We start from the raw sequence: 23,447 nt of genomic DNA on the forward strand, positions 1-23,447 counted from the left end.
ATGAAAATGTTCCTGGGCTACAATGTTATCATTATCATTAAAACTATTATTACTCTTTAAAACATTGGGAAATGAATTGAACAATATCAGTGTGTCTTGTTTTAAAGGATACTTATGCTAAAGATGCTATTGAGCCTGCTTGATCACAACTATGACACAACACCACAATACTTGTATACACTGTCACTATGCTACCGAATGCTTTTTCTGCATGGAAAATTTGTATTTGTGTGGCTAACAAAATTTACATCATGACTTAAGAGTGCATAAATGTGCCACATAAGGTAGTAGAGCTTGTAGTGTATATGTATGATAAGTTGTCATACTGTGAACACTAACTCAATGCTGCAGAAGTATTCTGTATCTGTGGTAATACTCACATTCACTATTGATGCTACCTGATTTTTAGAATTGCCACCTAATTATTTCTTGTGGCAAAAGTTTACCATCAGAAATGAAAAAGTATTTTGATCCCTTCAATGTCATAAAAACACACATAATTAATGTAATAAAAATTAAACAAATATTTCTTTAATGTAAAAACTATCATGAACAAAATACAAATCATCTTGATTTGTAAAATTGGGAACTCCTGAATGCCGAGAAAGCTGTTGCTACACTTGAGATCATAAACTGTTTAAAAGTTGCTCAAAGTGGCTACAAGAGTTTTGATTTGGCTAATGAGTTGGCTAATCATTTTGGTGACTTTAATAGGGGAACCTGAAGTTTATGCACATACCATGTGGTAGCAGTGAACTAAATGATACTGAAAGTTTCATGTGGGCACAATTTGACACAACACCGCTGGCCCATTATATACTTACCCTTAGTGCACCTACCTGACTTGCCTATTAAAACCAGGTACCAGGTCATGATGACACACAATGACAATGTACCGGGTGTTGTTTTATTGAAATGCATTACATGTCCCCCAAAAATTTAATTGGTCACCCATTAAGACCTACTATGGGTCACTGTGTCCCCATGCTAGCAAAAGCTGGCTGAAACACTGTGTATGTGTACGTTACATAAGATATTATTTTTGATACACAGAATAAGGACACAAATTATCAGTAAGTTACAGCTATTGTTTCTTTACAATGACATTAATAAAACCATACATATTTACTCTTAAAATCATCTGAAATTCAGGGCAAGTGAATTTTTCTTCAGGACAAGTGAAATTGAAAATTCACTTGCCCTATGGCAAGTGAGTTTTTAAAAAAATTTTCGAGCCCTGCCATGGTTAACATTTCTCCTGTCATATGTGTTTCCCCAGTCGTTGCAAAGTAAAAGCGTAAGTGTGTAGGAGTTCTGTGGTAGAATCACAAACATTTATGTTTCCTACTGGGACAGTTTTAAAAGCCAAATTTAAAATGTACATGACTTGTCACATAGACCTTCGAAAATAAATAGTATCAAGCTAATTATCCGACATATCGTTTGCAAAAACATTTATCGCCGATAAATATCTGGTTAAGTATCGGCTATTTCACAAACCCAGCATCACGACGCACAAGTCAAGTCATCCTTGTATCGTATAGTATCGATCTTTGAGTCCCGAAATTGTCGATATGTCAAACTTCGATATTTACCCGATATTTTTCGGCGATTTGGGGACTCGATACTAGACGATACTAGCATGACTTGCCTCGTGCCTCGGCACGCCGGATCTGTGAAATCAAGGCCTGACTCAAGCTTCGATACTAGACGATACTAGATTCAGTCAAATCGCAAGTAAATATCCGATATATATATATCGGAGATTTCACCACCTCACAGTTCTGGTCAAACCCGACTTCCAAGGACTGACTCTAGCTTCGATACTAGACGATACTAGATTCAGTCAAATCGCAAGTAAATATCCGATATATATCTGAGATTTCACCACCTCAGAGTTCTGGTCAAACCCGACTTCCAAGGACTGACTCTAGCTTCGATACTAGACGATACTAGATTCAGTCAAATCGCAAGTAAATATCCGATATATATCTGAGATTTCACCACCTCAGAGTTCTGGCCAAACCTGACTTCCAAGGACCGACTCTAGCTTCGATACTAGACGATACTAGATTCAGTCAAATCACAAGTAGGATCCGATATATCTCAGATTTCACCGCCTTACAGATCTGGCCAACCCGACTTCCAAGGACTGACTCTAACTTCGATACTAGACGTTGCTAGATTCAGAGAAATCGCAAGTAAATATCCGATCTAACTCGGATATTTCAGCCCTTTACAGATCTGGTTAAGCCAATCTAACTTCGATATTGTATAGTCTAGTAGCCGTAAATATCGGGTATCATATAAAAGTGCAATGTCGCGGTGTCCTCGAGGCGGGTGTCAGGCTTTCGGACTCTTTACAATTCTCTTCTGATATACCACATATGGGGTTCATTTTAAAGCTCTTGGTGAAAGAAAACTTTTCATCGGCTTATTTTTCCGAAATTCGAACATTTTCATTTTTTCTCCATAGAGTTAACCCATAGACATTGGAGGGGGGGACTACTGTCTATGGTTAACCACAGTCCCTCTATCCACATGGATAGAGGGACTATGAGTTAACACAGGGATGGCGGCCATTTTGATTTTCTAACATCGGTAAATCTTTGGTAATTTGTTTCTCTAGTACCAAAATTTGCATGATGACCCTATTTTCATTTTTGATTTTGAAAGAGAAGGATTGAAAGATTATTTGATGAAAGTTAGTAAAAGTTTAAGTCTTTCACTTTCGAGGTGCATACTATACCTTAAGTACCGACTCATAGAGATTTGGAATATTTCTAAGTATCAGAGGCACAGGAAACAGCCGAAAGGGATATCAAGGGGAAAGGGGGAGCTATCCGTCTAGACATATCAACTGACAGACAACAGACAGACATACAGTCATAAAAGAAGCAAGATGACGGCGGCGCTCATAATGCAATGTGCCTCTCTTTTATACATCCATGCTGGAGCTAGAAATCATTAGCAACACGGGGCGAGATGTCAAGAAAATCTGGCTTTTGACAGTGTCACCGTAAATACATCAACGCTCGATTCCAATGCTTAGTTTTCAAATCGAAGATCATTTACACCTACTTTTCGTCGATTTTGTTTAAAAAGTTTGACGACAACATTTGTGCTTCTATTTTTACATCATTGATTTGTGTAAACCACATGTAAACTCCAGGTGCGTGTGTATCCAAATCTGAGTTGCTTCTGTACACATATCCATACAATACTGGGTTAATTTCCGCTTACGCACAATAGCAACGATGCAGTGTCACAGAAAATGGCGCAAATTAACATTTATTTTCGGACTGCTAGAAGGGAAGTAAAATCATGCAGACTTTTTTTTGTTTTTAATTTCACGTTTCAATCTTAATTAATATCGATATGTAACTTTGAAACGTCCTTTACTCTTAGATTACACGATACAGACTTTCGGTTTGGAGATATATGCCGAGTGCAATTTCGGTCATGTAGAAACTCCTTTTCGAGACTCAGCATTTTCCAGGACCGAGCTTGATTCCGATAGACAATACCGAATGTTGGACCCCTGGACCCTGCTACAAGGTTTCCTGTACATGTGTTCGATTTCTTTCAAGTACACCAAAAAGTGCTAAACAGTTGGAATAAATTTGTGTGACAGCGAAAATTCTTTGTTTGCCGTCCGTTGATTTTGAATAATGTACCATACAGCAAACGTAGGCAAGAAACACAAGTGTATTAATATAAGTTCGAATTATATTTAGTTTCCTTTGGAAAAAATATTTTTTTTGTCAATAACATTGTGTTTGTTTCTTTAAGTTGCTCTGAAAACCTACCAGAACGCGGACGGGGAACAAAGAATTTTATTTACAGCGCCCGAAGGAAATTTTCCACTGAAACTGTCCCTTGTTTGAATAGGCAGAGTAGATACTAATCCGAAGTCTGTGATTCTGGACGACGATCTTGAGATGAGGTCACGGGCTCAATTCTATCATGGATATGAAAACATCCATGATTCTATTTTGCGGAGTTTTCGTTTTTGGAAAACGTATAGGTTCTAGAAAGTTTTAATGACCATGCAATTCTTTCTCGTGCCTTAACAGAATGCACCACGCAGGAGAACTTGAATTCGAGTTAGGTGCGGAATTGTGCCTCTCGCCGTGTTCCTGTTCTAAACTCTGTGTATTGTCAATGGGAGCTAAATAAGCTAAACACAATAAAACACAGCTAAACACAGCTAAATTACGATCTTTAGCCCGATCTAAAAGCGTTCTAAACTTTCTAATATAGCTGGAGTTTAGCTCGGCTTTGAAGAGTCAAAAATTCTTTCCAGTGAAATAACCGATAATTACGATAATTATCCTGATCTAAATAGCGTTCTAAACTTTCTAATTTAGCCGGAGTTTAGCTCGGCTTTGAGGGGTGAAAACTTTTTTCCAGCGATATATCCGATAATTGCGATATTTAACCCGATCTAAATAGCGTTCTAAACTTTCTAATTTAGCTGGAGTTTAGATCGACTCTGAGGATCAAAAAGTAATTTCAGCTATGTATCAGAATAATTACACCGCTAATTCTCTTTCCAACTTGTTCTGTGATGTGAAATATTGGTAACGAATGTTTCAAACTGAAGATCGATGGGTTCGAAGACAACATATTGTAGGACCAAGAAAATTATATAAAATACTAGGAGGACAAACAAAAATTCTTGACTTAAATTAGAAAATGGGACCAATATCTGAATATAGCCCCAGAACACAGGTAATTCTCTGTTCCGATTTGTTCATAGATGTGATATATTGGTAATGTGCGTTTCAGAGAATGATATAGTACAAAGACGACATGTTGTAGAACCCAGAAAATTATATAAAATATAGGAGGGCGACCAAATTAACTTGTACGCTGCTCGATAGTTGATGTGTTATGCGGTAAAAATAGCGGTTGTTGGTTTGTTTCCGAAATGAACTCTCTATGAATTGTCCCCTGTACCATCCTCGCTGACATATTCGCTGATCAGTTCCCACCTCTTTTGGCGTTCGTTCAAGGAAGTGACGGGCAGGGTCTAGGCCTACAATACCAAGAACTTCTCCCGTTGAACTGAGATAAAAATACCCAGTATGTTAAAGTTTACCCAGTGATGTACTGCTTTGTCACGTCAACTGGCGTCAGATTTTTTTGCGAGGAAATCTACTTAGTAGATTACAATTTCAATGGAAAACAAAAGGCTATGACATTGTTTTGTGCGCTTACAGACTAGAACAAACTTGATCCCAGGGAACGCCAGGTTTAGTGTGGTCGAGCATATTTGTGTGGCCGTGCCAAGTGATGTAATAATTTGGCAATCGTCAGATTAAAATGTGTTAATTGTTCTTATCAACAGACTTTGTTTCTGTGAGCCAAGATCGTGGGAAAGAAGGTTATTACACCTGTCAGTCGAAATGCCAGAACAGACAGTAAACCAAGTACACGAACTATTAAACAAAATGTACGAGAACAAACACATCGACCATGATACTTGTAAGTATCTTGATCCAAAAAACACAATCCGTACCCCGCAGTAGTATTATTTCCTTAAAATTCACAAACCTCCGCAAAAATCTAAAAGACACACTGGTCAAAACAAAATTTACTGAAGTAAAGAAACATAGAACAAACAAACTGAACCACCAAACGGACTCACAACGAGACCAAAAATTAATATACTTGCCTCGCTACTCGAAGAGCAAGACCACTAAAATGCATTAAAATAAATTTTCACAAACACAAACTAAGGAAAGAATCTACACTGCGAGTGATGAGAAACCACACTAGGGTTTCGAAACGCAAGCGTCAAAGGGCCACTCTATCAACATTGTAACACCATGGCCCGGCTGCGTCTCGCCATAAGCTTTTCCCACACAAATAAAACATTACCGTAGACACTAATCCAAACTTCCCTACAGATATTCGAAGCGAAACAAACATTTCATTAACACAAACAATCGGATAAGAATGTAGGAACACATATTCGAAACGAATCAAACACAAACTCGACACAAAAACATTTTGATAGTTAGGTGGGGAGCCTCTTTCACATTTTACATTCCTCATTAGGTAGGACCTGTCTCTTTTACGTACAGGAAATATACTATTTCTAATGAATTGTCTTTGTACTACACTAGTCCAAAAAAGTTCCTGCAGGCGCTATTGAAGTGGCAGCGATTTCATTTCTTAAATATTCAATGATATCAACACCTGGTCAACGCTTGCCCCAAATATTTCACCATACTAAACCCACCCCGGCAAAGTGGAGCAAATTAGATATTTTTGACACAGTGGTGTAGCAGTGTATTTCACATTCCTTTGATAACCTGCGCACACAACGGAAAAAAAATCGTTGTTTATCACTTAGCTAAATAAACACATACGCACACATTTGCCCCATTAAAAACCATGATATCATTAGGCTGTTATAACAAGGGAAATATCACTGCCTGTAACTTTACAATGTCATATTGTCAAAGTATTAAAAAAGGATAGACTTATTGTGGCTCGTGAAATTTCGGACTTGACTTGACTTTGCAGTAGTGAGAAAGAATGGGATAAATAGTCTACTTTGTACAATTGACACCCCACTGACTTTGTCCTTCTGCAAGGGGTGTGAATGTACTACAGTCTTTTCCAAAGGTAAAACATGGTCAAAGTTACTAGTTTTGCATGTTATGTACCAGCTATAAAATGACAGAAATAGACAGTACTGTGTATACCGGTCAAAGTTTGCCCCCAATATTTTACCCTACTTTACCCACACCGGCAAAGAGCGGCAAATTAGCCACTTTCTACATAGTGATAATGCAGTGCATTTATCAATCCTTTGATAACCAGAATAAACAATGGGGAAACTTTATTGTTTGACACTACGATGTATGATCAAATACGCACGCCTTTATCACCCGTATAAACTCTAACATAACAAGTCACTTTTAACAACGGAAAACACAGCCGAATTTTACTCTGCAATACCTTACCGTTAAAGGATTTACAAATTAAAGCCTTTTTCGGCTAGGAAATGTTTAACTGAGCAAAACTTTGAAGGGATGAGAAATTATGTGTAAACTGACTACTTTTACACTAGTGTCAAACTACTGCCTTTGTCATACTGTAAGGCTCATGAATAATAAAGTCAAAGGTGCTACTTTCCTTGCCTGCGACCCCGATTCGAAAGCTAGGCAAAATATTGCATGTACTACACTGTCATTACAAGGTAAAACATGGTCAAAGTTACTAGTTTTTGCATGTTATGTACCAGCTATAAGATGATAGAAATAGACAGTACTGTGTTTACCCGGTCAAAGTTTCCCCCCAATATTTTACCTACTTTACCCACCCCGGCAAAGAGCGGCAAATTAGCCACTTTCTACATAGTGATAATGCAGTGAATTTATCAATCCTTCGATAACCAGAATAAAACAATGGGGAAACTTTATTGTTGACACTACGATGTATGATCAAATACGCACGCCTTTATCACCCGTATAAACTCTAACATAACAAGTCACTTTTAACAACGGACAACAGAGCTGAATTTTACTCTGCAATACCTTACCGTTAAAGGATTTACAAATTAAAGCCTTTTTTCGGCTAGGAAATTTTTAACTGAGCAATACTTTGAAGGGATGAGAAATTATGTGTAAACTGACTGCTTTTACACTAGTGTCAAACTACTGCTTTGTTATACTGTAAGGCTCATGAATAATAAAGTCAAAGGTGCTACTTTCCTTGCCTGCGACCCCGGTTCGAAAGCTAGGCAAAATTGCATGTACTACACTGTCATCACAAAGTAAAACATGGTCAAAGTTACTAGTTTTTGCATGTTATGTACCAGCTATAAGATGATAGAAATAGACAGTACTGTGTTTACCCGGTCAAAGTTTGCCCGCAATATTTTACCCTACTTTACCCACCCCGGCAAAGAGCGGCAAATTAGCCACTTTCTACATAGTGATAATGCAGTGCATTTATCAATCCTTTGATAACCAGAATAAACAATGGGGAAACTTTATTGTTTGACACTACGATGTATGATCAAATACGCACGCCTTTATCACCCGTATAAACTATAACATAACAAGTCACTTTTAACAACGGAAAACAGAGCCGAATTTTACTCTGCAATACCTTACCGTTAAAGGATTTACAAATTAAAGCCTTTTTTCGGCTAGGAAATTTTTAACTGAGCAATACTTTGAAGGGATGAGAAATTATGTGTAAACTGACTGCTTTTACACTAGTGTCAAACTACTGCCTTTGTCATACTGTAAGGCTCATGAATAATAAAGTCAAAGGTGCTACTTTCCTTGCCTGCGACCCCGGTTCGAAAGCTAGGCAAAATATTGCATGTACTACACTGTCATTACAAGGTAAAACATGGTCAAAGTTACTAGTTTTTGCATGTTATGTACCAGCTATAAGATGATAGAAATAGACAGTACTGTGTTTACCCGGTCAAAGTTTGCCCCAATATTTTACCCTACTTTACCCACCCCGGCAAAGAGCGGCAAATTAGCCACTTTCTACATAGTAATAATGCAGTGAATTTATCAATCCTTTGATAACCAGAATAAACAATGGGGAAACTTTATTGTTTGACACTACGATGTATGATCAAATACGCACGCCTTTATCACCCGTATAAACTCTAACATAACAAGTCACTTTTAACAACGGACAACAGAGCCGAATTTTACTCTGCAATACCTTACCGTTAAAGGATTTGCAAATTAAAGCCTTTTTCGGCTAGGAAATTTTTAACTGAGCAATACTTTGAAGGGATGAGAAATTATGTGTAAACTGACTGCTTTTACACTAGTGTCAAACTACTGCCTTTGTTATACTGTAAGGCTCATGAATAATAAAGTCAAAGGTGCTACTTTCCTTGCCTGCGACCCCAGTTCGAAAGCTAGGCAAAATATTGCATGTACTACACTGTCATTACAAGGTAAAACATGGTCAAAGTTACTAGTTTTATGCATGTTATGTACCAGCTATAAGATGATAGAAATAGACAGTACTGTGTTTACCCGGTCAAAGTTTGCCCCCAATATTTTACCCTACTTTACCCACCCGGCAAAGAGCGGCAAATTAGCCACTTTCTACATAGTGATAATATAGTGAATTTATCAATCCTTCGATAACCAGAATAAACAATGGGGAAACTTTATTGTTTGACACTACGATGTATGATCAAATACGCACGCCTTTATCACCCGTATAAACTCTAACATAACAAGTCACTTTTAACAACGGACAACAGAGCCGAATTTTACTCTGCAATACCTTACCGTTAAAGGATTTGCAAATTAAAGCCTTTTTTCGGCTAGGAAATTTTTAACTGAGCAATACTTTGAAGGGATGAGAAATTATGTGTAAACTGACTGCTTTTACACTAGTGTCAAACTACTGCCTTTGTTATACTGTAAGGCTCATGAATAATAAAGTCAAAGGTGCTACTTTCCTTGCCTGCGACCCCAGTTCGAAAGCTAGGCAAAATATTGCATGTACTACACTGTCATTACAAGGTAAAACATGGTCAAAGTTACTAGTTTTATGCATGTTATGTACCAGCTATAAGATGATAGAAATAGACAGTACTGTGTTTACCCGGTCAAAGTTTGCCCCCAATATTTTACCCTACTTTACCCACCCCGGCAAAGAGCGGCAAATTAGCCACTTTCTACATAGTGATAATATAGTGAATTTATCAATCCTTCGATAACCAGAATAAACAATGGGGAAAACTTTATTGTTTGACACTACGATGTATGATCAAATACGCACGCCTTTATCACCCGTATAAACCTATAATATAACAAGTCACTTTTAACAACGGAAAACAGAGCGAATTTACTCTGCAATACCTTACCGTTAAAGGATTTACAAATTGTAGCCTTTCTTCGGCTAGGATATTTTAACTGAGCAATACTTTGAAGGGATGAGAAATTATGTGTAAAGTGACTGTTTTTACACTAGTGTCAAACTACTGCCTTTGTCATACTGCATTGCCAATGAACTATTTAGACAAAGGTGGTACTTTAGTTGTGTGTGCCCCCGGGTCAAAAGCCAGGCAAAATTGCATGTACTACACTGTCATCACAAGGTAAAACATGGTTAATGATACTAGTTTTTTCATGTTATGATACCGCAGTGAAATGATAGAAGTAGACAGTACTATGTTTACCCGGTCAAAGTTTGCCCCCAATATTTCACCCTACTTTACCCACCCCGGCAAAGAGCGGCAAATTAGCTTTTTGGTACAGTGGTAAAGAATGGTGACACTGTGGCTACCAAAATGTTTCCCTATATCAAGGCTTTCAGAAAATGTATAATTTCTGGGGGTTCTGAGCTTATTAACCATCAGAGAATTGTTAGATTAAAAAGATCAATTCTGTCTTGGAACAGTGTGCGAAATTAAGAGAAAATAGCTTCAGGTCATAAGGACCTGCACCAAGCCAAAGCTTCAGGTCCTTACGGAAAACTGCCGGTCCTCAATAATGGCAGTTGTTAACGACCATTAAAGTCAACTTCTCCACCTATACTATGCTTTTGAATGTTGTAATATTTAATTTTTCATGTCCTTTTATCAATAGAGTCAGTATGATGTATTCACTCCAAAGGACTTTTGTTCACATAGATTCAAAATAGTGTAAGTGAATGATCATGAATCATTCATCTACATGATCTGGAATCTGAAAAGATCACAGCCCTCATCTTCCTCACTGTCATGTGCACACATTTATCAATATTTTCCACCAAGGGGGGGGGGGTGACTATGGGACTAACAGGAGAATTTGACATTTTTTCTAGCCATGTCAAATCCCCCACTCTCGGACTATAAAATGATGTCAAAGACCCAGGGGCCGGGGAATACAGGCTCATGCACTGGCTACATGTGGCTGATGAAAGCGAGAAATTTTGTCTATCGTAACTTTCTATGGGGAATGGCGTTCTCTACATTGCTGTGTACAATAGCGCTGTTCACGGTTACACGTTTGTTACTAAATATAGCTGTACGCGCGCGACATCGGACACGCAGCTTGAAATGCGGACAAATTTTATCAATGTTGCATACATGGCCGTTTTTGCAGCTTGTACTCTGAGTCGTGAATATGCCTTTTAGTATTCATTGTTACACTGGCAGTCGCCTACTAAGATTTGTTTTCGTCGATTTTGCATGCGCAATTTCAAAAGCGTAATCTTAAAAATGCGGACAAATATTTATTTTGCATATTAATGAAACAGTGACGTAAACTGTCACGGTGAACAGTCCTATATATTGTACACTACAGCAGGGTATGTGATATTGTGATTTGAAAATGGTTGGCGAGCTGAGAAGCACTTCTGAAATAAGCCAACGCAAGTGGTAGAAGAGTGAGTGAACAACTTAGTACCCTGAAAACAATCATGAGTAAGGGGAGTGTATGAATAATTTTTTAATGCAAACATTGATCACTATGACTTTTTTAGTGTAATGTACAACAGAAGGGAAAAATACTTGGTGTGTATTTCGATATGACGTAGGATTACTTTCAAAATTTTTCAAAAAATATATATGCTTAAATGTGACCTCGGCTGCATTCATGAAGAAACAGATGAAGTTATACTTTTAATAAAAGGATAAGTATCGTAACTTTTTCTCGATAATAGAAATTGCAGACAACATGAATGGCACACGTCGCCACTCGCGGAAATGAATGTATATTTTCTGATCGAAAAGTTTGCTGGGTCTCATCGCCCTCTGAAAGCTTAAAGTTATTAAAATGACTCTGAAAAGTTTGACAGACCTCGATACTGCTGAAAACAATCGACACAATCAGTCAATGATACCGTAAAATCTTAAAAGACGTAATTTTTTGCGACATTTAGGCCTACAGTCCATGATGACGCTGAGTTTTGCCTGCCTGTCGTAAAACGGTATACATCGAAACAATTTGAAGCCCTACTCTCGGCCTCTGAGAGTCGGATCATGCAACTCGAAAAAATGTTTCAAAACTATTATGATAAGGCCGCTCTGTTTTATAAAATGTACACTTGCTATCACGATATATCGTGGTAAGAGTCGGCCTTGTGAACTAAACCAAATGGTTAAAGACCAACGAGCAAGTAAGATGTTCTAGCGGTCCACAAACAAACGCAGCGAAACTTGAACTTGACTGTCGACTGCAGGTAGTGCAATTGGGCTGTCGTTTAACATCTAGTCCTTGTTCAAAACTTGAGGTAAAAAAATACCTCCATGTTCAAAACCAAATATGTTTAGTCAACAGCACTCTTCTCGTAGTAGGTTTTTGTCTTAAACTCTTCTGTGAGCCGTTTATGTTTTGAACGCTTCAATGGAAAATCAAAGCAAAGAAAACGGAGTCAGTTTGATAAAATGAAGGGCTGTATTATTGTGTAAATTCCGAACACTTAAAGTGTGGAACTAGTGAAGTTATACTGAGTGTTGTTATCATATGACACAGATATGCTAACATTACCAGGGTTACACTCACTAGACGAGTATTATTTTAATATTGTGTCTCATTGTTGCACCAAAATCAATCCATTCCATCATTGCTAGAATCTGCATGCACGGACGTAATTCATACTGATCTGAATGTAATCAGTTGTACCGTGCTATGCGCGTCGATCGGAGGGGTTAGGCTTTTCTTCAACGTAAAAAGTCGCAAGACAAAGAATTACTATACTGCGACATTGTCAACTCCCACCACCCCCGGTCTGGTGTACCATAGAGATCAAATTCCCTCTACAAGGACACGACGTGCGATCAATATCCCCTGTTGCCCCGCATTCCCACGGTGGAAAACATTGATAGGTGCATGACATTCAAGTCTGAATCGCATGATTCAGAGTCAGTCATTATCTGTATCTGTTGCAGGTCTTGACGGAGAAATTTTCATCATTTATTCCAAATTTCAGTCGGTCATAAGGACCGACATGTTGCTAAAAACTTTCGGCCCGACGAGAAATCTGTCGGTCTCGGACCGTCGGACCGACGTTAATTTCGCACACTGCTTGGAACCTTAAAAGTTTGCGAGATAATTGTCGTATACTATTTGAAATAAATGACCTTTATGACTTATGAAAACTACATACAGATATTTTACTGAGTCATATTATGACAGATAGATAGATATTTACATGGAAATGGCAAGAACCACCCCTTCAGAGTTCAGAAAATTTACAAATTATGCGTTTAAAATTAGAATATGATAGGTAACAAGGACAAACTGATGCTATGAAAGTTCTTTCTTGACATCAAAAATGTATCATTACAGACATAAAACCTGTGTTGTATTAAAGCTGAAATACCTCGTAAAGATCCCAATATCATAACCCTGCAACGTTTTTACTATTTTGGGTTTTCAGCCACACAGTAAACAAGTATCTCATTTCATCACATGCATAAATGTTCTTATAAAAATATGACGAGAAGAAAATTATACATTGATTTTGGCCAGATAGCCTCGAACTCTCAGTAAATGTTTATTTGAGTTGTTACGAGAGAAAAACGGTGAAATCGGCGACTTTATTTAAAATAAAGTTATTAGAAGTAATAACTACATTTACGGTGTCTCTTTCTGTTGAATGAATTTGATTTTTAGCAGTAATGGTATGTGGCAGTAAACAACATTTGGTCTTTCAAATTAGAATCTGTACACTCTGAATAACGTGGTTTGTATAACCCAATTCCGGCATTTCCATGGCATAATCGTCTGAAAAATGTAATCTTTAGATACAATATCCTTGTCTGTATTAAATTTTGCAAAGCAAAGTCTAAAACTTTAACCATCATAGCTTTTTGCATAATGCACATACATACAGGAACTTTGGTCAAATATAGCAACAGGCAAGTACAATAATACGAATTTAAGAACAACATTATGGTATGCCATTAATTCAAAACATTGTATTTAGTTAACATGTTTATCCTTTCCATGCTGAAAGGGACGAAAAACAAAGTGCAATGCTTCAAGAAGTAAAAAAAAACCAACCTATCATGCATGGCAATAAAACAAATGGAAGACTTAAGGACACTAGACCTGTAGTTGCCACATGGTTTCATGATGAAAAGTGGAACATATTTTACATACTTCATTCAGGATTTTTTGTGTCATCTCATTTGTTCATCGTAGCTTCAATTTGGTAGAGTAGACTCTTGAGAGCCCGTTTTGTCGGGGGGGGGGGGTCGTAGATTTCACACTGACAGATAGCTTATATATATATATATATATATATATATATATATATATATATATATATATATATATATATCATAGGGTCTCTTAGTATGAGCGATGAGCAGGCATCTTCAAACCGTTTGATATAAAACCCAATTTACCGGTTTTGTGAATAATAACCATTAAGTCTGCAAAACTATATATTGAGCGAAAACATTGATGTCTACTGCCACGTTGGCCTTCGAAATGTGTGCTGTCTTTGCCAACAATCAAAAGGGTGACATTCCGCGGATAGTAAGGGAAATGGATATCCCGAATGAATACTTAATGGTTACAAGAATTTAATGTTTTTTGCACGCAGTCTATCATGATCACGTCCAGCCTTGAAATGTTCCGTACAGCACTTGAAATTTTATTAGTTGTATTTTTGTGGCAAATTTTCCTGTCTTTGGTCAAAGAATCTCATTTTCTAAAAGCACTCGTCCCATTGCCTTGAAACTTGGTGTACATGATTCTAGGGTCAGCCTCTGTCAGATTTGTCCATAATGTGGTGAAATTTTTCGTATTTGTATTTTTGGGGCAATTTTCCCATCTTTGACCAAAAAATCATTTTCTCCAAAGTTCCTGTTGGGTTGCTTTGAACTTTGATACTGTTGATCCTGGGGTTGTCTTCTGTCGGATTTTTGGAATTGCGGTGAAATTTTCATATTTTTTTTTGAGGACTTTTTCGCATTTTGGTCAAAAATAAGTTTCTCTGAATGAATAATTCTGATTGCTTTGAAACTTGGTGTGTATGTACTAGGTAACCTTAGTTGCTTAGTCTTCAAATTGTGGTGAAATTTTCATATTTATATTTATGGGCAATTTTTCCGTTTTAGTCAAAAATCACTTTCTCTGAAATCGCTCATCCCATTGCTTTAAAACTTGTAGGCATGTTCAAAGGGGTAAACTTAGTTAAGTATATTAACTCTGATCTGCCACATCGAACCAAATGTGAGCCAAGTGTCATTGAAGATATGTTTTTATTTCAGTTTGACAAAAAAAACATGAAAAACCATGTAAGAGTTGTGAAAATGAGAAGAAAGAAAAGTTTAGGGTCGACTATTTTGAATCAGTGTGCTTTCCATTTCAAAACAAGACTTATTATCGGGATAGTCATACAGATCCATGAAGTAAGTTGAAATCGCAAAAGCTATCGAACGAAAGCAACACAACACTAACCTAAATTGTAAAAGAAGGTTGTACCGTCCTCCTTATTTTAGGTTTGTAAGATATGTATAGCTTTGTTCATTTGCGATCAACCCTGGCGAATTCCCTTTAAATGCCGAACAAGATATCGGAAAGGAAATTAGTTCACTCAATTAATATCTTTATGCTTTCCTCGACAAATAGGATAACTCTTGGCATCCGCTACCAGTCTCGGTATGGACACTGATGAATGCCGTGAAGAACTTGTGAAAATATATGACGAGCTTGGAAGCGATGACACAAAGCGTGCCAAGACGTACATGAAGTCCATGGGTGTACCTGAAAAGAAACTACAGAAATCTGGAGATGACAGCGACGACCTTGCACAGTTGACTTTGAGCCACTTTAAAACGGTACCAGAATGTAAAGCAGCACTGCGTTCAATACTCGAAAAGATTCCGAAACATGACCTTGTCGGAAAATTTCAAAACTTCTTCGAAACTGAGCCACCCTCGAATATCAGTAAGTTAAAAGCAATTTGCATTATTCATGGAAATCACAAAGATTTACAACGACCGCAATTTAAACATTTTCTCGTCTTTTACGTCACATAAACCAATTAGACCTATTAAAGTATTGTTAACTCTTGTTAATGTTAACCCTCACAACAGGCGTTCGTTTAAGGATGTTTCGATACGTGATGTTGTCCTGACATGAGGCATAATGCGCATTTGCTTTCTCTCTCGAGTTTTGTCGAGTTGATTAATTTCGTTGTATTACTGCTCACCGTCTCCATTCGAAAAATGGCTGGCGAGAGGACGGCGGGATACAGAAACAGAGATGTGGCACTGATGTGGATCAAAAACTTCAAAGATAACACCGTTTATTTCTTAAACATTGATGTCAAATCTTGCCAGGCGTTGTCCCCTCTTCTCTGGTACACGTAAATAAAAAAACTCGTAATTACGAGAATCAAATTCTCCTGATTACGAGAATAAAAAATTGGAATGCGAATTCAGGCTGTTTCCTCTCCAAAAAACTAAAACATTATGTTTAGCATTTTCGGCGTTTGTCCTCGGCCAGAAAACAACGAGCACTGAAATTTTGTTGTGTGCAAGGTGACTGCATCAGTTCTGAGAAAGTCATGTATTTTAAGTAATCTCCCTTAAGGTGCCTTCTATGCCTTTCCAGACTAAAGCTTCCTAATTGTCGAGATCTCGATTTTGGCCAAAAAATTACAAAAGTACGTCCCGATCGACTAAACTAGCATATTGTTGGTCATGCGGTAGATTCATCACAAAATGTAGGCGTTATTATTTCCATCTATTACAGAAGCACAAACAGATCGTCCGAGTCCGAGTAATGTCATCGTGAAAGGAGCAGATGATTCCCAGAGTTCTGTATCACAAGATGAAACTGTTGATGCCTCACCAGGTATGTCACATTTCAATGAGAACCTTTAAAAGACAAATCATCCAATCGTTCAGATGGCTTCTAATCGAAAATCAACGAATCGAACAACTACGATCTGGAATATTTTTGACTGAAAAGATACAAAGAACTTGTAAGATCTACCGCGCGCATATATATATATATATATATATATATATATATATATATATATATATATATATATATATATATATATATTATATATATATATATACATATATATACATATATTATGTGTGTGTGTGTGTGTCTGTCTGTGTCTGTGTCTGTCTGTGTGTGTCTGTCGGTCTGTGTCTGTGTGTGTCTGTGTGTGACAATGAACAATACAGATTCTATTTGTTGAGTGCAACGGTTAAAATTACATCATGAATACAGATTCTGTCATTTATAAAATACAAAGTTATCAGAAAAAAAACATTGTACAATTAGGATGTAAATGTGTAATATGACACTAAATATCCAACTTGCTAGCGTTATTGCATGGAGTTCAACTTATCAGTGGCAGACATAATGAATCACCGACATCATCCATGTGTCAACAGCAACTATATTTGATTTAACAAACAATTTGCGGACTCAGAGTAATTTACTTGCGGACTCAGAGTAATTCACTTGATATATGGAAAGTATGTATTCTCGATATTTATTTCGCAGGAAATATTTCCGCATAGGAATTTTGATATTTTCAATAAGATCGATAAAAGTTCCCAATTTCACATAACAAATTTTACGTCAGGAAATATCTTTAATTTTGCAATTGTTATACAGTAATGTCAGAAAAAATAAAAGTTTAATTGAAAATACAAATTTGAATCTTATACAGGTGGTTGTGCACCAAACTCAGAGGACAAAGACAAAGAAGAGGACAAAGTTGAGAACAGGGGCAGGTAAATTGTCAACTTTGTGTTTTTACACACAGCCTTTGAGTGAAGGGTTAAATATTATCGTGATACTATGGTTACGTGAGCAGTATCAGTGACAGCAACATATCCCCATAGTATGTCCCTGTAGATTAAAACTTGGGGGCGTACTTGTACTTTGCTTTATCTTTGTCCCCTGACAATGCTATGTCATCCAAATCCTCCTCATCTTTCAGTCAGATTTGCCCAATATTTATGAACTTGTGTAAGATTTACTTTTGAATAAATTTATGATAAATTTCAGCAAAATCTGTTGTTCGTGGAGGGGACACAGGCCCACAGACTTATATGACCCCGACGGTTGGCTGCTTGTCAAGTGACGTCAACCGACAGCCGAGTAAGATATTCTCCAACCAGATATGAACTGAATATGCTCACGTGTTTAACAACATGTTCATAATAGTAGTACGCTTCACAGAACAATGAGATATATGTTATCACTATATGTAGCAGGTTTTTTAAAACTTCGCACAGTACACTCAGAGTTTAATCACTAATTACAAAACTTTATTTAATATGCGAATGAGCTGTCAATTAACTTGACACTGCTCAATGCTTTATGGGACAATTAGATATCCATCAGATCAACATTTGTAGCACGTTTTATTTAATTTAATGCTGTAATTTTAGAGTAATGTCACTTATTACAAAGTTCATTAAATATGCAAATAAACCCTAACATTAACTTGACACTGTTCAATGATTCATAGCACAATTAAATATTTATCAAATCAATATCTGTAGCACGTTTCAATAAATTTTAGTGCCGAAATTTCAGAGTTATATACCTAATTACAAAGTTTAATAAATATGCAAATGAACCCTTAATTAACTTTATACTACTAAATGCTTTACAACACAGTTAGATATCTGTCGTATCAGTATGTGCAGCAGTTTCATCACATTTGATGCAGTTATTTCGGAGTTATATGACTAATTATAAGACTTCATGAAATATGCAAATGAGCTAATTATTAACTTGACTCTGCTCAATGCTTCTCAGTACAATTGGATATTTATCAGATCAACATCTGTAGCAAGTTTCATCAAATTTAATGCTTTAATTTTGGAGTAGTATCACTAATTACAAAGTTCATTAAATATGCAAATGAACCTTTAATTAACTTCACACAACTAAAAGCTCTACACCACAATTAGATATCTGTCGGATCAGTATCTGCAGCAGATTTCATCACATTTGGTGCAGTTATTTTGGAATTATATCACTAATTACTAAACTTCATAAAATATGCAAATGACCTATTTGTTAACTTGACGCTGCCGAATGCTTCTCAGTACAATTAGATATTTATCAAACCAATATCTGTACCCAATTTCACTGACTTGGGTGCCGTAATTTCAGAGTTATATACCTAATTACAAAGTTCATTAAATATGTAAATGAACCCTTAATTAATGTAACACTACTAAATGCTTTACACTACAGTTAGATATCAGTCGGATCAGTATCTGCAGCAGATTTCATCACATTTGGTGAAGTAATATCGGAGTTATATGACTAATTACAAACCTTCATAAAATATGCAAATGAGCTATTTATTAACTTGACACTGCCTAATGCTTCTAAGTATAATTAGATATATATCAGATCAATAATTGTTGCAAGTATCATCAAGTTTGGTGCAGGAATTTCAGAGTTATCTCACTAATAACAAAAGTTCATTAAATATGCAAATGAGCAGACAATTGACATGACACTCACAGTATCATCATAATGTTCTGAGATTGTCATCTGTGAAAAGTTTCATGAAATTTTGTGCAATATTTCTTGATATATGTCGACACTGTCATTACCGTCTCCATAGGGAAACCATTGTACGGAAAAAAACGATATTGCATAACTTCATTAATATGCAAGCCACTGCACACCAACCAAAGTCTAATCAGTTCTTGCAAGTAGCACATGGTACCTGTGTACCAAATCTGACTTGAATCCGTTCAGACGTTTTTGAGTTATCGTGTAAACAGACAGACAGACAGACAGACAGACAGACAGACAAACAGACACACACACGGACAGACAGACAGACATCGCTATGACAATAGCCCACGTGTGTACACACGTGAGCTAAAAATGAGATCTTAAATGATTAAACATGTGACTTAATTTATGTTTTACATTTAAATATACACAAAAGCAAAGTTATGAGTGGGAGAGTCTATTGTCGACTGACTTGTTACATAATGTGCTTTTCCAGCGTGCTGCTCCTAAACGACGAATGGGGGACTTCCAAAGGCGGCATCTCAACTGTGAATAGACAGGTAGCTCAGCAAGCCAAGCTAGCAGGATTTCGCGTATATGCAACAGCTTTAACAGCTGGTGGAGAAGATGAAGACGACGCAAAGGAAAAAGGTGTCGAATTGATAAAGGCAGATGCTGCTGGTTCAGAATCTGCTCCAGACAAAAAATGGTTAAACCTTTACCACTCTCGCCACTTTCCTTCCATCAAAGAAATTCCAAATTTGAAAGCGATTATTGGTCATGTACCAATAACATCACCTGCGGCTATTGATATCAAAGAAAATTGTTTTTCAGGAAGTAATGTAAAAGTTTTCCTTTTCAATCATGTGTTGCCTCAGTACACTGAAAAGCATAAAGAATCATGGGATATCAGTCTAACTGAGATTAAAACGGATGAGATCGTAGAACAGGCAGGCAAAGTTGACGGAATTTTTCAGTTGGCCCAAGAATATTCGAATGTTTTGAAAATGAGTACAAAGTACTTGATAAAGTAAACCACTGGCTCTACATTCCTAAGCCAGACGAGAAATTCTTTCAAATTAAGTTACGCAAACCTAAATCAATCACTTCAGGTCTTATACAGGTGCTGACGTTCGGTCGAGTGTCAGGTGTTGGATATCTGAAGGGATATGATGTTGCTGCGGCCGCTCTAAGTGATGCTATTGATACATTGTACAAAGCAAAAGCCAAACGCTTACCAGAATGGAGAATCAGGGGCATTGCGCCTGACAAACAAGATATAGCCATGAAGTTCATTAAGGAACACATAAAAACCAATAAGATTGAGATAATCGCTCTACCGTATGGTACCCAAAAAGAGATACGGAACGACTTGATGAAGAGCGCCCTCTTTGTCATGCCGTCAAGAAGCGAACCGTTTGGAATGGTTGCTCTTGAAGCTATGGCGGCCGGAATTCCAGTACTGATAACGAAAAATTCAGGCGCGGCAGATTTCTTAGAAAAGCATTTTCGCGACTATGCGAAATTGGTGGTTGTTGATGTCGGTGTAAATGATCAAAATATGGAAGAGGATATCTCGAAATGGTCATCCAAAATTCTTGAGATGCTAAGCGAAGGCGAGTACAATTATAATTTCGACAAGGCTCAAGAAATTAAGGCTTCTTTGGTGAAGTGTGAGGCAATCGAGGAAACTCTTCAAAACTTTAGAGAAATGCTATCAAAATAAGGAAAGACAGTATGAAAGAGTGATTTGTTGCCTGCCGGAGGAATGGAGCTCATGACGGTAATACCATTGATATGTGATCCGAAGGCGACGGTATCATCAATATAACCGTCATGAGCACCAGGTTGAGGAGAGGTAACAAGATATGATATTGCCCTTGCTACCATTTGTTATCAATTTTATTACACCAAACAAAGTCATTGTCTGAATCTTTGCACACAATATAGTCACAGTAGAGTCAAGAATCACCATCTTGAACCGGCCCATTTCTCGATCGTCATTTCTAAATTTGATGGTTAGATATTTGTAAAACAAAAACATGATAAAGGGGATGTATAATAAGATATACTATGATGTGACATAACTTGATCATGTCATATCATATCATATCATATTATATCATATCAAAATAATTATCATATCATATCATATCATATCATGTCATGTCATGTCATATCATGTCATGTCTGTCATGTCATGTCATATCATGTCATGTCATGTCATGTCATGTGTGTGTTATGTTATTTACGTCCATATCCATGTCATGGCATAGAATGCTTTGTCATGTCATATTTACGTGACATAACATCACAAGTTAGCCCAAGAACACATTGTGCTTTGTTAGTTTGTATCGTGTAACAGGTGTGATTATCTGTGGTCACAAATGTCACAAATGTCACGTGGCCAATTTCAAAGACAACTGTTTCTTTCGAACTCACAGCAAACGATAGAAACTTGCCTTTACCATGTTTGCATGCTGAACATATTCACAGATAAGTTGTCCTATATTCCGTTCAGCTACTGATAATCCCTACAACGGTTGGAAATACTCTCTGTGATCAAAATGATTTGCAATTGTGCCGTGTGAAGGCATCATACAGCTGAGAAATTTCTCCTTTTATTGAATATTCATATTTTATGTCAAACAAAGAATATTAAAAGATGTGTTAGAACTGTTTTAATGTGTTTGAAATGACAAAAAAATCAAGAGCAAGCAAGGGTTAGGTAAGGTAAAATATGCGTAGAATTTTTATGATATAGGTGTTTACAATGTGAACATTTTAAATAATTTTAATTTAGAATTATATGTGTTTTCTGAAAATAACGTCATGTTTTACGTATACTCTGAACGTTTGCCAATGTTTTATAAGATCTGTCGAAATTGAAATTCAAAGGCAAAGTCAAATATGCTACGAGCTTCTTTGAATTTACTGTTATGACACCAATCCTGTATTTCTTTAATATGTACATATACGCTCTTTCTATCCAAGATTTACATTAAAAATCTACTTTGAAAATTTAGTTTGGGGTATTTGTGAAACAAACATGCAGTTTAAAATAATAGGAATATGTTTTTACTTGAATGTTATATCCACTGTCACAATGTTATATTTTCCGTAGAGTAGTTTGTGATAATCAATTTGTTCAATCTTTATGCACTAGGGTACTTGAAAGCCGCGCAGTGAAGAGTTTAAACTTGTTAAAACTTCTTAAAGATCTATTTTTTCAGAAATTGATATTGTACGTTTTGAGCTAAATCTGCGCCATGCCCATGTGCATTTGTAGTAGAGTAATTTTAACCGTTTCAATGAAGACGTAGACATATATAAAATTTTTAGAGAGAATTATAATCATGAAAAAACATATGGGCGGAAAATCATTAAAATAAGATAAATTTGTGTCACCAATATTTTTTACATGTATGGAAAGAAAATAGCTGTCGAAGTTTATATGCTATGCGTACCTACTCCCGAATACAAAATTTTCATGTGTTAAATATTCGTATTTTAAGTTATTTTATATGTAGGTAGTGAGATCGTGTGAGTGCTATGCCTACAAAATTTTCATGTGTTAAATATTCATACTTTTAGTTATTTTTATGTAGGTAGTAAGATCGTGTGAGTTGACAAAAAACCAACAAATTAAAAAATAAAGACACCGTCGCTGCTGAATTTTCCAATTTGATTAGAAACAAACATGTCACTTTTTGTCCCAATTCTCTATAGGTAGTTTCGTTTTTCTCGCTTGTTAGTGTTTTCTAAGGCGTTAACTTTTGTACTTTGAGAATAGTTTCATCAATATGATTGTAATTTTCTATGAACCGCAGATTTTTTTACTTGAAAGAATGGGTATATGTGGAACAGAAACATACAAATGATTAAAGCACAGAGACGTAAAGCAGATCGACATTGCCTGTTGTTGTCTTTATCTCTTGGATATACAATGTAATAAAATTTGCATATATCATAATGTAA

General features: G+C 36.6%; 1 protein-coding gene across 2 annotated transcripts in view; it reads left to right on the plus strand.

Moving 5' to 3' along the window:
- Positions 1-23,447, plus strand: part of LOC139116004 (uncharacterized) — a 51,484-nt gene extending 28,037 nt beyond the window's left edge. The window contains exons 2-7 of one of the 2 annotated variants that reach the window (XR_011548214.1): positions 15,579-15,896; positions 16,707-16,808; positions 17,650-17,713; positions 19,966-21,705; positions 21,792-22,983; positions 23,064-23,447. Coding sequence is in view for 1 of the 2 variants with exons in the window: in XM_070678493.1 (XP_070534594.1) it covers positions 15,611-15,896; positions 16,707-16,808; positions 17,650-17,713; positions 19,966-20,503 (990 nt within the window). In the remaining variant the exon portion in view is untranslated. Of the gene's footprint in view, positions 1-15,578; positions 15,897-16,706; positions 16,809-17,649; positions 17,714-19,965 lie in introns of both variants that reach the window. The other variant, XM_070678493.1, reaches the window with a different exon arrangement.

The sequence above is a fragment of the Ptychodera flava genome, chromosome 17 (genome assembly GCF_041260155.1).
Source record: "Ptychodera flava strain L36383 chromosome 17, AS_Pfla_20210202, whole genome shotgun sequence".
Taxonomy (NCBI): domain Eukaryota; kingdom Metazoa; phylum Hemichordata; class Enteropneusta; family Ptychoderidae; genus Ptychodera; species Ptychodera flava.